The 17,926-nt window shown below is 51.1% G+C and overlaps 1 protein-coding gene across 1 annotated transcript in view; it reads right to left on the reverse strand.

Moving 5' to 3' along the window:
• Window positions 1-15,442, reverse strand: part of SHB (SH2 domain containing adaptor protein B) — a 134,204-nt gene extending 118,762 nt beyond the window's left edge. The window contains exon 1 of the mRNA XM_032418301.1: window positions 14,160-15,442. Coding sequence (XP_032274192.1) covers window positions 14,160-14,873 — 714 coding nt within the window. The 5' untranslated portion in view covers window positions 14,874-15,442. The remainder of the gene's footprint in view (window positions 1-14,159) is intronic.
• Between the last annotated feature and the right edge of the window lie 2,484 nt (window positions 15,443-17,926).

The following is a 17,926-nucleotide window of genomic DNA, read 5'->3' on the forward strand; positions in this document are numbered from 1 at the left end:
AGAGAGGTTAAGGGTAGACAGAAGCTAGACTATGTAGCCCCCATCTGCAGCTTGATTAGCTGTGTCACCTACGATCTACAACAATGTACCAAAAACAAAAACAACAAAACCCTGCTTGTCTCAGTTTCCCCATCTGTAAAATAAGACTCTTAATAGAACTTACTTCCTAGCAGTGGAGTGCTATGGGGTTCAGTGAATTAATATACATAAAGCACTTAGAACTGGGTGATGGTCCAGGGAGTTTTTATTCTCCCACTGCAGGGAATCATGGGGTCAACACAAAGTGACCATCAAGATAAGGGCAGGGCCACTTTTTTGAGGACGCCCTTCAGGCTAGAAAGGGCAGCTCCACTGGCTTGACTGTGACTACAGGAAGCCCAGAGTTCTGGGCTGGGCTGAGGCCCAGGATAGACTGTGGCCAAAAGAATATAAAAACATTCATAAAGTCCTTCCTACACGCCAGGCATTGTGCTCAGCCACTTAAACAAATGATTTCGTTAAAGCTTCACAATGACCCTATATACTACCCCTGGACCTCATCCCCAGAATATTTCACATTTAAAAAGGGGATTCTAACAGGGCCACAGCAAAGACCTGCCATGAGGAACATACACGGAAAGTGGTATACAGCTACAAGGCACAGACTGAGCGGTCAGGACGCCATTCTACTGCTGTTAAACCCAGCATTCCAGGCCTAGAAGTTAATCACTTGTCCCAAGTTACTAAGCTTCCAAGCACCAGGGCCAGGGTTTGAATCCAGACTTCTGACCCCAAAGTGGATGCTCATTTCACACCACCAAGGTTGGACACCATTAGGATTCCACAGTGTTTAAATCAACAGCTCTGGGCATCTGTGGTGGCTAGCCCCCACAAAGGGCAAAGAACCAGGACAGAGAATGCCTGGCCCCCTATACCATGCTACTCTCAGCTGGGCAACTTCTACTCTACTTCCTGCCTGCTCAGGACCTGAGGTCCTGGGTGGCAAGATCCTACATCCTCCCCTGGAATCTACTCCTCCACTCTCTTTGCTTTGAGACCCCCCCCCCAATCCACCTGGGAATCCAACCTTGCTCCCCACTGGGTCATGCATTGGCACAGTTAACTCTTCAGTGCTAACCTCAGCCCACCTGCTCAGAACCTGGTCTAGCCTGCCACTTCCTGCCCACAAATCTCCCAGACTTGGGATCCATCAGTGCCCTCCACACTCGTGATACTGGAGGGTCCTTGCCCTTAGCAGTTGGTGTCCTGGCTGGGATTCTGGCTCTATGGGGAACTGTTAAAACCTGCAGCTTCCCTCTGCCTTTGAAAATACAATCACACATCTGAGGGTCTCACACATCGGAGGGTCATCATGTGGAAGAACTAAGATTAGACTGGTTCTACTTGACCTCAAAGAGTCCAACTAAACCAGAAGCAGAGCAGAGCAGAGGTCCCATAACACCAAGTACTCAACAAACCTGTGCTAAACTGGAGCGAACAGCAAAAAGACCTTGCAAGCCCAGCTGTGCGAAGGAGTGGGTAGGCTATGTGGCCTGGGAGGTGACTAATCCCCTTATCACTTAAAGTTTTCAGGCGTGGATGCCAGAGGGTTGGACTGAGTGACCTCCAGACTCCCCTGGAACGCCAAACTAACGTCCAGGACAGCAGCTCTCAACCTTGTCTGTATATCAGAATAGCTGGGGACCTTCCCAAAACACTGATGCCCAAAGAGCCATGGTGGTAGTTAGTCCGGGGAATTGAAACTTTTCAAAAACGCTCCCTAGGTGATTCTAATGCATTATGAGGGCTGGGCTAGGGTTCAGTGATGTGGTGTGACACACAGTACAGTGAATTAGGTAGATAACCTCAGCCTCTTAGAATCATAAAAATGTTCAGTGTTCAAAAATCTGCATTTTTCTTGATTTATTCCCTGTGAATACTCCTGGACTTAATTTGTACCATTAATACCAATTCATTAATGTCACCTCACAGCAGACACTGCAAGATGGATTACCCTGACACGGCCTGAGCCAGAAAAAGGGGAACATGCAGCAAGGGTTCAGAAAGGGTCTCTTGCTGATTAAAGACACAGGACACCTGGACTGAAGGGGACAGGAAAGGTCGGGGGTGTGGGGAGAACTCTGTCAATTCATACCGCTTGAAATGGATTTTGGCAGGTATGAAAAACACGCAAGTGACCAAAATAATGTAGTCCTCACATGCCACACCTTCAAGTCTTAGCCTTCCCCCAAGACTGAGCTCTCTTACTCACAGCAAGCTCCACTAGTGCCTACGCCCATTGTGGGCTCATTACACCTGCCTCTCTATCCTCACACCTGAACTCTGTCTTGCACTGGAGGGAGCCCTGGCCTTTCCAATATCCCTCCTGGGCTCTGAGGGAGAGCACCAGGGCTTACTCATCTCTGAATGTCGGCGGGGCTCAGCTCAGCGCTGGAGCATGGTAGGTATCTGAAAAATGTTTGCTGCACGGATGAAACGTCGCATCCCTTTCTCCACAAGTCACTGCGTGAATGCTGAAGCAGACACACCCAGATAAGGTCACACACGCAGGGCAGAACACAGAAAGTGGTCACCCCGAATACATACAAATATCCAGCCCCCTGATCCTGGATGGGGCCGCTGCCTCCATCAGAGGTGAGCTGGGGCTCTCCTGGCCTCACCCCACCCACGGCGTCACGCTTGGCATCCAAAGATGAAGTGCTAATACTCAGTTACTTCCCTCAGGTGTCAGGAATTGAATGTGTAATAAGCGCATGGGTATCTGCAGACGGAAGGTGTCATTTTTATAAAGACAAGGTGAAATCATCATTATCATAATAACTGATAAAACCTAAATGCAGTCATGGCGAGACAGTCAAAATATTTAAGCCTAAACAGGCACCTGGAGAAACATAGATCACAGAGCAAGAAACGAGGAGAGGATGTCCAGACACAGACTGGTCATTCAGAAAAGCAAAATTAAAACCCTACCTCATACCCTGAAATCAAACTCCAGACAGATTAAGATTCCTACATTAAAAAAAAAAAAAGAAAAATCAAAGTATTAAAAGAAAATACAGGGGGCGCCTGGGTGGCTCAGTCGTTAAGCGTCTGCCTTCCGCTCAGGTCATGATCCCAGGGTCCTGGGATGGAGCCCCATATTGGGCTTCCCTTCCCGGCAGGAAGCCTGCTTCTCCCTCTCCCACTCCCCCTGCTTGTGTTCCCTCTCTTGCTGTCTCTCTCTCTGTCAAACAAATAAATGAAATCTTTAAAAAAAAAAAAAAAAAGAGGAATAAAATACAGGTAAACATTGGAGTAAGGAAGACTTTTCTAAGCAGCATACTCAAGAAATCATGAAGAACACTGAGAGCTGTTTAACAACAGAAAACAATTCATTGTAAGCAACAACAATCACCAAACACAAAACCGAAATGCAAATTATACATCTCTAAGAAATATTCTGTATCCCACAATGGCAGGTAAAGGGGCTACCATCCTTAATCTACAAAAAGCCCTTACAATTCAATAAAAAGATAAATCCTGCAGTTGGATAGAAGATTTAAGTATACAATTTTAGAAAAGAAACAGAAATGGTCAAAGCACATAGGCACCAGCAACCCAAGAAATTGCAAATGAAACTAAATTGGATTAGAGTAAAACAGGCGCCAATGTGTGAAGTCTTTCTAGGATACAATTTGAAAGCACGTACCAAAATTTTTCCCTTCTTACCCGACAATCCTCCTTCTGGGACTCAGTCCCAGGGAAACCATCACAGACTTCGGCTAAGAATTCAGTTAACAAAGATGTTCATTAGAGCAATGTTAAATTAGGGACAACTACGGAAAGCTTAAATGTACGAACAGAACACTACACAGACATGAAATTACTGTTGTTGAATGTTTAAGATAATGGAGACATTTTTCCATGTCTTTAAACAAAAAGAGAATAAATACATGCAATATTATTAATTTTTGTGGGAAAAATGTATATATATGCATTGAAAAAAGGCTAAAGGAAAAACAGTGAAATGTTAACGATGGTTTCTTTGAATTATAGAATTAAAGTTGGTTTCTATTTTAGTTTTGCTTATCTGCATTTTCTATACCAAACTTGTCTTAGTTTTGTTAAGGGGGGGGTAGTTCACAGATATAAACATTGAAACATATCAAAAAATCCAAGCTTGCGGTTCTGAGGAACTACCTGAGAACACAGCCAACTCACAAGTGCCCCCCACAGAAGGGCAGGTAGAGGCTGCACCGTTCCCCAAATGCCACCCAGGCTCCAAATCACATGCATGGCTTTGGAATGCACCAGAGGGATTATGGGGCTGTCTGGCTTTCTGGGAGTGCACATCCAAAAAACAGTGAAGCTTCACTGTAAAGAACTTTCTGGACATTTTCATTTTCAGAATTTAGTCATGGCCTGGAGAAACCAGGAAAGTCCCATTCCTCCTACTTCTGTTTGTCTCCTCCCTGTAGCCCACATACTGCTGGGCCCCATGTAAGGGAGAACTTTCCTAACAATCACAAGTGCTCAGCAATGAAACGCTCTGCTTCGCAAAGCAGGCAGGCTCCAGCCCTGTCCCTGGAGACTTAACCTTGGCACTCATCTTTACCCTCCTGTCATGCCCAGCTCAGGCATGCAACATAGCAGGTGGCCTCTTTTAAATTTGGAGAACTGGGGCAATTTCAGACCCGTGGCAGCCAAGGCCCTTCACACACAATCCCCGCCACCGTCTTCCATCACCAGCAGTCACACCAAGGCGAGCCCCAGGCTCTGGCCACACCTGCGGGCATCCAGCAGCAGTGCTCCCCTTCTGATCTCAACCACTGTGGACAGGATGCCCCATCTGCACCTTCCTCTGAACCCACCTCCCGTAGGGTGGTTTTCCCCAGCTGGGACAGAGGTCCCCCATGCCTCCTTCAGGTTCTCAGGAACCTCATAGCCCTGGAGGGCAGAGTGTGTCCTGCTCTTAGCCCCAGGACTACGGAGCTGCTGGGTCAACCCCACCGGCTGAACTATATGACTGCTCCTCTGTTGTCCTCCCATCTTGGCTCATGACGAGTTATCCTCCCTATTGCTTAGGCCAAGACTTTGGGGTCACCCTCGACCACCCCTCAACACCTCACATTGCATCCATCTGTCAGGAAAGCCTGCAGCTCTACCCAGAACACGTCCTGAGCTCGGTGTCTTCTCTTCACCCCCCACTAGTGCCCCTGTTCCAGCAGCCACACGTGCCCCAGCTGGCCTCCCCGCTCACCCCCTTCAGGCTGTTCTCCACTAGGCAGCCAGAGTCATCCTCTCAAAACCCAAGTCAGAGCCGGTCATTCCTCTGCTCAGAACCCTCCACTGACTTCTCATCTCACTGTCTCACCCAGACTTCAAGTGAGAGACCCTTCCAGTGCCCCCAAGGCCCACTACACTCAGCCTCCCTGGCCCACTTCCCACCTGCTCCGCCCAGTCATGCTCATTTCCCTGAAGCACCTGGGCCTGCTCCTGCCTCAGGCTTTTGCCCTGACTGCTCCTTCTGTGTGGAATGCCCTTCCCTTGGAGCCATGGGAATCCTGCTGTCACATCCTCAGCAAAGCCCTCTGAGAACCCATCTAAAACAGCACCACGCTCCAAACTCATGCCCACCCTAGCCTCTTTATCCTGCTTTACCTTTCTTCATACTCTCTATCCAACACACTACATTTGCTTGACTCCTCTCATGAGGGGGCAAACTCAGGAGAGCACAAACTTATGACCCCAAGCTCAAGAGTCACATGCTCTACTGAATGAGCCAGCCAGGTGCCCCTAGGGAGCACAAATTTGTATTGGTTTTGTTCACTGCTGTATCCCCAGCACCTCAATAGAATACCCGGCACCACAGCAGTGCTCAGTAATGTCTGCTGAATGAATGAGTGGGGAAAAGGTCTTGGTATAAGCTCTTATGGCCCAGCTGAAGACTCAGGGTCCGGACTGCAAGTGAAGGCCCAGCCGTGGGCCAGCAATATCCACTTCTCCCCACTCCACCCGTCAAGTCACTTCTCCCCTCATGGACCTTGGGAAGCCCCTTTCTGACCATTACTCTTAAGTCCTGCTTGGAAAACACAGGGCGTGAGTCATTCCCCAGGGCCCTGACTAATTCTCTCTCCATTCCTTGGATCCACCTCCAGGATCCTTCCTCTACAGCATAATGGGAAATCCAGAGAGGGCTCCCCTTGGAGAAAATGGAAAGGAACTGAATGATTTAGAGGAAAATTCAATTCTTCCTGGCTCAGCAGTTGAGAAAGCGAAAAACTCTCAGGAAGCTAGTGCCTCTGAAAGTGAAACATTAATAGAAATATTACTGGAAAATACCAAACAGGAAGAGAAGGAAAATTCCATTGTGGAAGCAAGGTCCTCTGTCGATGCTCCTTAATGGTCTCAGTAAAGTATTTCAGAATCAAAACATGGAAAGAACCGGAAATCAATCAGGCTGTCACCCTTCCTGTGGACTGGAGCTTTGGCCAAGCTACCTCCACAGCCGCAGCACAAAGGGCACCGGGCTCAGAACAGAAGGTCCACAGTCTGGCCACTCGATCAGCCAGTACCTGCTGTGAAGCAGGGCAGGCTCCATTCCTCCCCAGAGCCTCAGTTTCTCCATCTGCAAAATGGGGGTTATAGCACCTTCCTTACAGACTGACTCTAAGAAGCAAATTAACTAGGGGTATAAAAATGCCCTCAAGTTACAAAATACTTACATAAATGTAGGAATCAGTTGCTCCTACAAGGCTATATAAAGAGTAAGTCTTGCCACAAGTAAGGCAGAGGAAATTCAGGCATGAGCCTGGAGACTGTGCAGCCTGAGGGGGGGATGGTACAGTGGCCAAAAACAAAGCTCTGGATCCAGTTTTGAATCTCACCTCTGCCACTTACTGGTGGTATGACCTTAGACAAGTTACTTAACAGCACTGTGCCTCAGTTTTCTCGTATGTAAAATGGGAATGACAGCAGCACCTACCTCCAAGGATTTGGTGTGGAGTAAGAGTTAATGCATATATAAAGCACAATGAATAGTGCCTGGCTGAGTACGTGTAATGGAAGCACTGGCTAATATTACTATGTGGAAAGCTCCCTCAATTGAAATGACGATATTTTTTTTTACTCAAATGCCTCCTCCTCCAAGAAGACTTCTCTGCTTCTCTGTTAAAAACAAAACAAAACAACAAACCTCCACCCTCCTCCTCCTCACCCTGCTTCTCCTTTGGATCCATGGAACCAAGGTTCTGCCCAGAACAGCCTCTGTGCCAGGATGGCTCTCAGCCCACCTACACCACTTTGTTTATTAATAAATTCTGCCATACAGATCTCTGTTCTCACCTGCTTCCTGTATCCTCACCAATAAGCTCCTTATGGGCAGGCACTACAGACCCCCTGGCTCATCCCTGTACCCACACACCTCCTGAGAGTGGCCTGTATATGGCAATTCCTCAGTCAACACAGGCCAAACAGAAGTTACAAAGTCAGGGCGGCAGAGACCACAGCACCCTCTGTCTCCATCCTACAGGAAACCCATGGCCACCATTCAGAATGCCGACAGGTGCTACCATCAAGCCAGCCAGCATCCCAGCTCTCCGCTTCAAAGCTATAAATCCCAATTTATTTTCTAGGGCCAAGCCTGACCTCCCCCTTCTCCCATAGGCCACTACCTCTTGGCTCTCCCAGCACAAGATGTAAAAGTCAGCTCCAAGATAAACTGCCCAGGGGAGTATTTCACACAGGCTAAGTTGAGCTTTGCTAAATGACCAGAGGAAGCCACACCTGTTTCAGATTTGCCCTTTAACACCTATTTTATGGGTCAGAAATGCTTTAGGGGTGGGGAGAGGACGAGGTCAAGTCTTGGGGGTTAAGTTGGGGGAAATCAGTCCTGTTCCGAGATTGTCAGATTAGAAGACAGTCACCTGATCTCCTTTAAGGAAACTTAGGTTCCTTGTTGATAAGTCCAAGGTGCCATTAGTTTTTTCGTTTTTTCTTAAAACAGCATGCACAGCCTCACCAATCCTTGGAGGGAGGGAATGCTTGGTGTTACAATGAGAAGACGTGAGTTACAAGACACACGTTTTGTGCAGCTGTCCCTTGGGAAGCGCCAACTCTGCATGCAGAATTTCTCTATAAAATAATTCAAGGGCTGCATTAACATCTCATTTATGGAACTCAGAGGCAGATGGGGGAGGGAGAGAGAAAAGCCAGCTCTGGTGCTTCTTCTGGGGACCACCAAAACCCAGACTGAAAGGGGTGGGAATTCAGGCAGAGGGGTGCAAGAAGAGGAACATTAAGTGAAGGGAGGAGACACATAACGCACATTCCAGTAAATATCAGAGCCTTACTATCTCCATTTAAATCATGGAAAATAGAACAAATTGATAAAAAAAAAAGCCTATAAACTTGGAATTCAGATCGCACAGATGTGATCCTGGTTCTGTCACTTGGTAGCTGTGGGACATCAAGCAAATCATTAACCTTAAAACCTCAGTTTCTTTATCTATAAAGTAAGGGCAATACTACCTGTGGTAGATGGGATCTCACTGAAGGCCTTGATTAATGGCCTGCCTGTATCCCTGCCCTTTGCCATGCGACTCTGCAACTCTTCCTCTCTCCCTGAATCCTCGTTGGCCTTGTGACTTGCTTGGGTCAACACAAAGGGAGCAGAAGGGACAGTGTGCCAGTTTCCAGCCTCAAGAAACCTTATGGGCTTCTGTTCTTTTAAAACACTGCCATGATCATATGAACAAGGCTAGCCTGCTGGAGACTGAGAGACCATATGGAACAGAATCCAATTGTCTCAGTCAAGACCATCCTAACCCAGCTACCCGCAAACATGTAAGAGAGCCCAGCAAGGATCAGCAGGGCTGCACATCCACCCTGAATGGACCACAGATGCATGTGTGAGCCCAGCTGAGACTAGAAAAACCAGAAAACTGAGATGCGTGGGCTTGTGGACAATAATAAAGGCTTATCATTTTAAGCAGGGGTTGGAAACTACAGACCATAGGTTGGCTGCCTGTTTTTGTAAATAAAGTTTTATTCAGACACAGCTATGCCCTTTATTTAATATATTGTCTATGGCTGCTTTCCAGCTGCAAGGGCAAAGTTGAACAGTTGTGATGAAGACTGTCTGGCTTTCAAGCCTAAAATCATTCATTATCTGGCCCTTTAAGAAAAGTTTCCCAACCCCTAGTTTAAAATCACTGAGTTTGAGGTGATTTGTTATGCAGCAATAGCTAACGGATACAGTATCTAAACCTCTTCTAGAGTGACTGTGAGGATTAAATGACCAATTAAGTGGTTAGCATGAAGCCTAGAGAATATTTCTCTACTGGGGAATCAATGGAAAAAACCGGGTTTGATAGGCAGCATTTCTCTCGCACAACTTTCAAGGGACAGGACTTCAAAGGAGAAAGTATCCCAAGCCAAACCACAGATACCAACTTTGGCTCTTACCTTTTCCATCAATTACTTTCTAAGAACTGGAGAATATGCCCATTAACCAAATGGAAATTGACAACTCATGTTTGACTCGGGCTTCAATCAAACCATACATCAATGATTGCATGTGAAAAGGCCCAAAAGACCAGTTACAACTTCCCAGCAAGGCACATAAGACACTCTCTTCCCTTTCTGACTCCAACCTCCCTCTGTAATGCCCCCACCACACCTACTCTGCTGAGCCTCCAGCCATTCCCTCCAAGCCTCCAGGCCCTGGCACAAGCTGTTCTATCCCTTTTGCATGGACAGCCCTCCCCCCTCATCCCTGCCTAGGAAATTCCCACTCATCCTTCCAGAGTCAGCTCAAATGTCGCCTCCTCCTGAAAGCTCTCTTGGACTTCCCAGAGTCGAGGCCTTACCAGCCCCTTGCACACACTTCTGTTTTGGCATTCCTTAGGTCTCCTTGGCTGTTATCTGTCTCCCAGACTAGACCTTGAGAAGCTAGTGTTCAACTGCAAAAGAGAATCTTCCTTCTTGGAAAGCTGAAGCTGGCCACCATTTATTCTCTGAATATCCCCTGTCTAGCAGGCTGCTCAGAAACTGTTTGCTGAATGTTTAAAAAAAAAAAAAAAAAAAAAAAGGTTAGACATGATATTATTCTTTAGGAAACATGTTATTTAACTCAACCCTGTGGATGCTGACAAAATATAAAGTGTTGGTACACATTAGCATGTATTTAAAACTCGGGAAACTGATGTCATCATGCATCTTGACTTTCTCAATTGTGGTGGAAACATTTACTTAATTATGATAAAGAAACAATACTTCAGCAGAAACCGTAACGGGATGAGACCTGTTCGGCTGCACAAAGGGAGACCAACCAAGTAAGTTACTGGCTTCTTCTGTCATGGTTACTTTTTTATAAAGACAACCGAAGGAATGATATTTCTACTGACTAGTTTTGTTCTCTCTTCCTGGGAGCTCAGGTCCTCACAGTCTCTCACCTGGACTCTAATTATCCCCTAACACTGACCCCATCCCCCACCCCCCATTGTGGCAGCTCAATCATGGCTGAGTCCGTCCCTTTCTCGGCTCACCAGTTTCAAGGACTCCCTGTGGGGTCCAAACTCAGCCCCCCACCTATTTGATGTCATCTCTCATTCCCCAATGGAGGCCCACTGCAAGAAAGCTCTGGTTTCCAAGAACACACTCCATACTGAAGTTCTGCATGTACACGTACACACATATATACCCACACACGTACATGCACGCAAACTTACATCCGCACATGTACACAGAGCCCGTGCTGCTGCAGGCTGTAGCGGCCCCTTCCCCGGCACTGAAATTCCATTTCCATCTCTAGATCCAGCTCAAAGCTGCCTCCTAGGTAAAGACCTCACAAAATTCCCCAAGACAAAACCCTGGGGAAACAAATGATGAAGATAGTGTGTGACAATCTCCTCCAGAGACTTAGGCCAGAGATTACTGACTAGTCTTCTGCAGCCTTCATTCCTTCCCCCTCTTTCACATGATTCTGAAAGGGATAATGCCCAAGACTGGATGCTTGGGAGGAGGGGGCGTGCCAGAGAACTCACTGGGAGAATAAAATGATGCCTCAGTGTGACATAGGGAGGCACGAGGCAGGGCCCCCAAAGATAAACCATAGTGGGAGGTGGCACTGGAGGCAGTGAAAAGATGATCTGTGGACCAACAGCTTCTACCCCACACCACAGTAACTCCCAACTCAGGCCTGATGTTAAAAACAAACACAGGGCCTGGCACATAGAGTGGGAGTGTAGGGGAGGCATTCATCAGCCTTATGGGTTCTTGTCTTATCTCTGACAATTGACAAAAGGAAGCTGGGCCTGAGATTAAGCGGGGTACTAGAAGTGGGTTTTCCTGGATCCATGGGTGAGGGGTAGAAGGAAGGCTCCGAGGTGTTCAGGCCTGGATCTATACAGTATGCCTGGCCTTCCAAAAGCTGTCTGGCTGAAAATAATGTGAAAACCAGGCTGCTTTCAGACTGCCTGACCAGGAATGGGGGGTGGGTGTTGGCCCCAGATGAGGAGACAGCCCCACACAGAGGGCAGAGAGGAGAGGATCTAGAGTCTCTGCATCCCAAAGCAGTTCCAACCAGAAGACCCAGGGGAAGGGTTAAGGAGAAGTCACTTACATAATGGCCCTCAAAAGTGTGATAGCAGAATCAGCAGCAAAAGATCACCTAGGAACTTGTTAGAAATGCACATTTTCAGGACCCACAGCAGGCTTGATGAATCAGTTTTAAAGAGCCCTCCAAGTTCTGGTTTGAGAACCACTGCACAGTGTGACCCTCTGTGGCTGCCTCCCCTCTTCCTCTTTAGAAAGAACATCTGGTAGCTGAAACTCCTGTCTCTGGATCAGAACAATTTCTCAAAAGATCAAAGGGCTCAAAGTCACAACCCAGTAAGTGAAATGCAGCCAAGAGAGATAAAAAAAAAAAAAAAAAAAAAAACCCTCATAAATCCCTTCATTTGCCCTCATTGTGCTTAGCTTATAAGGTCCTCCCTAACCTGGGCCCTGCTGTTCCCCTGGGGTCCTGCACAACTCTAACCTCTCAATGCCAGCCACAGGCACTTTATCTGCATCCCCTCAAGTGCCAGGCTTTCTTTCGGGAGCCAACCACAGTCACCGCCCCTCCCCCACAATAATAGCCCTCCTGTAACAGCACCCCCATCACAGCACTCATCATCCACACTGCAGACTGGGCCACAAAATTCACCAGGGACTGCTCCAGCACCCAGCAGGGGAGGGCACAGGAAAGACCCATAAAAAATACTTGATGGTGAGGGGCGCCTGGCTGGCTAAGTCAGTGGAGCATGCAACTCTTGATCTTGGGGTTGTAGGTTTGAGCCCCACACTGGGTGTAGAGATTATTTAAAAATAAAATCTTAAAAAACTTGATGGTGAACAAAGCCAACTCTTAAATACACTTGACATTCTAGCTATGACATTTTATCCCTCAGTATTTGAAATAGTCTTAATTGTAATTGGAAAAAAAAAAAAAGTCTACTAAAGTTTTGAAAGCCAGAAAAGAAAACTTTACAAAGCAGTGGGAGGGAAAGATTTGCCCACCAGGAAGGTAGCTGTGGAGTAACAAGGGGGGCCCAGGAGTCTAGCACCATTTGCTGGGAATCTCTCCATCTTCAGAGGCAGGGCCTTGCTCAAACCAACCATACGCAGGAACTTCAGATTCTCCCAAGCCAGCACCTAGCCAAACCTGAGCCACATATAAGGCAGCAGGGAGCCTCTTTGGTGTTTCCCTCACAGATCAACCACAAGCCCTTGATCCTGGGGGCTCCCAGAGAAATCTCCTTCTCCTCCAAGGCAGCAAGCACCTGGGTGGCCACCTGGCTCCCAGGTTCTTGTAGGAAGCCCTGAGTCCATGCTTCCAAGGTGTGCCCCCAAACTGCCTCCAGGGACCGCCCACCTTGCCTTTAGCAGATCCAGAGAGGAGGGGATACTCTTGGGTGGGACCTCAGAGAGAAAAATCCAGGCAGAAAAATTAAAAAGAAGGGCATCCCCTTACTTCTCCTGCCTAGAAAATAAAACATCCCTTTCCAAGCACCAGCCGGCAGGTAGGAGCCTGTCTGTCTCCTGTCTGGACATCCAGTCCTAAAGGGAGCTCAGACTCTCAGTCTTCCCCAGCCCACGCCTGGGCAAAAGTTTACCTTTGGGAAAAGGTGGGGGTGATGGGGAGAACAAGAGGGACATGAGCCTGACAGGGCGCTGGGCCTCAGATGTAATCAAAACACTGCCTTCCACCATAAGTAGACAGAACAAGTATTATTTTATGGGGGAAGGGAGGGTGCGACAGGAGTGTGAAGGGGGAAGAGAGGGGTCCAGTCTGGCTGTAATTGGTGTGCTTCAAAGAGGGGGATCAAAATGGCCTAATATGTTAGGGGGGATTGTCACAAAGTGGTCCCCCTCATTCCTGGGACTGTATGGGGTGGGGGTGGGATCAGGAAGAGGTGAGGATTGGAGGCGTGAGTCTCCTTCCAGCTGATGGACTGGCGGACCCCCTTGTGCGCGCGGCGGTAGGAACTGACTTGTCGAAGTGGAAAGCTCCTGGAGGCAGCGTATTTCAACCGGAAAAGCACGCGTGGGGGTTCCCAGGGCAGCTCCAGTACAAAAGGCCGCTCGGATTTGGAAACCTGGCGCGAGGGGTGGGGCAGGGCAGGGCTTTTAGAGGGATTTACATATATACGTTTAAAGACAGCCGGTCCGGATCTGCCACTGAGAATGCTGTGTAATACCGGGCGAGTCCCTTCCCAGCTCTGGACCTCAGTTTCCCATCTATAGCATGGTGGGAGGGAGAAAACAAAAAACAAAACACGCTCCTCTAAATCCCTGCCAGCTCTGACTTTCAGACTTTAGGTCTTGGGGGACGGAAGGGCTGGCTGGGTCTTTCTTGGACAAGGTTGGTAGGACGCTCTCGTCAGGTTACTTCCGAAGGAGGCACCTGGCTGTGGGCTCAGAGAAAGGACGTTTTAGGAGCAGCAGGTAAAAGAGTCTGTGTCAGAGGCCGAGGATCCAGAGGAAAGAGCGTGCGAAAGGGAAGAACTGGGAAGCAGCGTGGGAGCCCTTACCCCAGGGTCCTAGCCCGAAGCTAATGAAGAAACCAGAGCGTTGCCTCAGTTTCCCCGTGCGCACAGTGGCTCAGGAACCTGGGGTGAGAACAAGGGGTGCCTTACCTTGTCCTTTTTGCCGGCCCCGCTCTCCTCCGCGGCCGAGGCGGCACACTTGTTGAGCAGTTTCTTGCCACCGCAGGCCGTCGGGCTCCAGGTGCGGCCGCCCGAGCAGGCACCCCCCGGGAGGTCTCCCGCACCGCCCGCGGCGCTCTCCACCTTGATGAGGCGGTGCTTCGGGGAGATGTAGCGCACCTCGGCCGGGGTGGCTGGCCGCCGCTCGCTGCTGCTGCGGTAGAGGTGCGGGGAGCCGGACGACGACGACGAGGACGCGGCGGCGCCTGCACCGGAGGAGGCACAGCAGCAGCCGGCGGCGCCCGACGCGGACGAGGCTGAGAAGGCGCGCTGGCCCCCGCCCGGCTCCCCGCCGCCGCCGCAGTAGTCCAGGCGGCACATGGCGCGCAGTTTGCGCAGCGACGAACCGGGCCCGTTGTAGGGGTCCTCAAAGTCGCGCTCCTTCTGTGCGCGGTAGGCGCGGATGAGGTCGCTGGTGCTGCCGCTGTCGTCGGGCAGCGATCCCGACGACGTTGAGAAGCAGGAGGCAGCAGCCGGACCGCAGGACGCCGAGGCGCCCGCCGGGGCCTGCGGCACAGCCTGGGGGGGCTGCGAGGGCCGCTCGCCCCGGCGCCGCTGCTCGCGGTAGTCCGGCCGCGGCGGCTGCGGGGGGCTCTTGGTCTTGCTGTTGCCCAAGCTGAAGTACTTGTTCAGCCACTTGGCCATGGCGAGAGGCCGCCTAGGGCCGCGGCGCGGAAGCCCGGTCCGCCGCCGCGGCCATTCGGGGAGCAGCGCTGCGGCCCAGGTCTCTCGGCGCCCCGGCCCCGGCGGGGGGCGTCCGGGGCGCCCGCTCTCGACGCCAAGTTCAAGTTCTCTCCGCCGCCTCCTGCCGGCCGATCCCGGCTTCCAGCAGTTGCAGCACCGCCCTCCGCCTCTGCCTCTCGCCGCCCGGGCTTTGGATCTCTCGCCCCTCACGGGCGCGTCTCATGGGATCCCGGACCGCGGCCCCGCGGAGAGCGAAAGGCCCGGGCGCCCCCCGCCTGGGACGCTCTGGCCGTGCGCTCCGCCGCGGAGCGCTCTCCTGCCCCGTCTGAACCGCAGCCTCCGCCTGGGCCGGGATCTGCTGCTGCTGCGGGAACTTGTCGGCGTCTTTGGCCCCCCTTCTTCCTTCCCGAGAGCGCTGGGAGAGAGCCCGGCCCCGCAGCCGGCGAGCAAGCAGGAGGGAGAGCGAGCGAGCGACGGAGGGAGGCAGCCGGCGCCCGCCCGAGCCGCGCGCCCGTGCCCGTCCCGGCGGCGCCTGCCGCTGCCGCTGCCGCCGCCTCCCGAACCGCCGCGTGTGTGACACCCGGGCCGCCAGAACCCGCCCCGCGCCGCGGCCCCGCCCTCCCTGGGCTCGCGCGCGCGCCCCGCCCCCAACCCGCCCCCGCAGGCCCCGCCCCGCCCCCCACGAGCCCGGCCGCCAGACCGCGGCCTAAGCCCCGCCCTCCTCGTGCCTGGGTCTTCAGCTGGCGCAACTCCCCACCTCAGCACGCGCCACCACCCGCGGCCACCTCGGCGCCAGCCCCGGGGTGGCGCCTGAGGGCACCGGGGTCCGGCGGCACTCCTGGCCCCGCCTCGCTCGAAGCCCGCCGGCGCCTGGGGCGTGAGGTTGCCAGCGTGAGCCCGCCGCGCGCAGAGGCCAGACCCGTGCGCATCTCCTGGTGCCCGCGCGCTGTGCACCTCAGGGACCCACTGTTGGGGGCGGGGCGCGGGGGTGAATTATCCCGGGACATTTCTAGTTTACAGTGTGACTCGCGCGAAGAAAGTGCGGCCCTGGGACCCCTCCGGGACAGGGTGCCTTATCCCCTTCTTGAAGGGACGGAGACTCCGGTTCAGCCCCCGCGTGCCTGATCTTCGGAGGAGTCTCTATGCTAATGAGCGTGTTAGCAGTCCGGATGACGGAAGCGGCCTGGAGGGGCGGCGGGGCGGGCCGGCCCGGCACCAGTCTCAGCGCCCGGCTGAGGGGAGGCAGGACGTTGGCTCACCTTCTCACCTCTGAGGAAGTCGGGGCTTTAACCCCGCGCACCGCCGACCTGAGGCCCAAAGGAGGGCCGGCCACGCAGGTGGGCCGGGCTGCCACTTCCCGGTCAGGTGGAGCCGAAATGATGTCATTTCCACCAGTCTCTACTTTGCAATTTAAGATCGTGCTTTGATTATTGACCAAAGCTGAGGAAACTGAGGCCGAGGCAGGGGCGCAGCTTACCCAGTGAAGCTTTTCCTGGGAGGCGTAAGGCTCCAGGTGGAGCCGGAAGAGCTGCCTGGAAAAGAGGTAACTGCCACTAGAGCCGGTCCTCCTTTGAGTTTGGCCGCCAAGCCCCAGAATATGCTTTACCCTAAGGTGTGAGAACTGAGACCCGAAGTCGCAGGAATTCTCTAGGAAGGCTGACTTATTAGGACGATAGGCCGCGTCCTTAATTATCTCCACTTGCTACCTGTGTCTTAAGAGATGGGCTTTGGCGGGAGTCTATCTTTTTCTCTATCCCCCGTAGGAAAAGTGGGACCTGTTAGGGCAGGCAGAAGGCCAGAGGCTCTCTTGGAGGGGACACAGCTCTAGCCTCGCTGGTGGTGGAGGTCACATTCTCAGTCTGAGAGCCATACAAGAAGTGCCTGAGAGCTGTCGCCTCTTCACTGCCTGAGGCCACAGTGGGGAAGGGGCAGAACCCAGACTCCAACTTGGGTCTTCCTCTGAAGGTTGTGCTCCGTCCACTCAGCCGCACACACTGATGTAATGGAATTGACTGCAAATTGTCCTTTTAGGATCAAGCCATTTGCTCTTTCCCTCTTTGGTCAGACAGGACTGTCATCCTCTATGAGCAAGTTAAGTTTTTTAAACCCACCATTATAAGCCCCACAGTCACAGACACCATCTACGCAGCCCCTTCATTGCCTGAGATCTACGTACTTGGCATTTCTCAGGAAATAATCTAGGGTGTGTGTGTGTGTGTGTGCGTGCGTGCGTGTGAGTGTGAGTGATGTGTCTGGGGAATGCTGGAAGAACCAGAAATTGACTTGGGCTAAGGTGTTTATTTTGGGTAACCTTAAACTTAAATATCTCAAATTACCCTTTAAATCACTCCTCTGCTGTATAAACAATTATTCTGCAAGTAAGGGAGGCCCAAATAGAAGAAAACCCAAAAGGCAAGTACATCCTCATTGTAAGCCCCATTTCTCAACCAACCACAAATCCTCTCTGGCTCCCTCCCTTCCCATTTCTGCTTGTAGGCCCAGTAAGGAGGAGCAGCCAGACACTGGCCACAGGCCAGGCCACTCAGGACAAGAAAGTCCTCTCAAGGGTCTGGAAACTTGTTCCCTGCATGTGGGTTGCACATGGAAGAATTATCTCTGCCTTTTCCAAAGGTTTAGGAAGAGAAGTTATATTTCACAACTTATTTTTTCCATTTCACTTTCAGCAGACTATGGGGTTAGACCCACTTTTCCATGTGATGCCTCTGCTGGGGTATAATTTGCAAGCCAAAATTATTGTAATGCTATAGTATTATGCCAAGAACTTCCAGAGCACTTGTGTGTCTGCTCAACCCCAACACATTCTGTATATTATTAACCCTACTCATCAGCCCTGCAAGTTGGTGTTATTCCCAGTTTACAGATGGGGTAACTGGACTAAGGTAGTATTTACATCAAGCAGGCAAAAACACACGGGTGTTTTCCTCTGGGAGCTAGTGGAGACACACCTTACAAGACAGATTCAGAAATAATCATTCTGAAAGGAAACAAAAGTT

Source organism: Phoca vitulina, unplaced genomic scaffold, assembly GCF_004348235.1.
Source record: "Phoca vitulina isolate PV1807 unplaced genomic scaffold, GSC_HSeal_1.0 scaffold21, whole genome shotgun sequence".
Classification (NCBI taxonomy): Eukaryota; Metazoa; Chordata; class Mammalia; order Carnivora; family Phocidae; genus Phoca; species Phoca vitulina.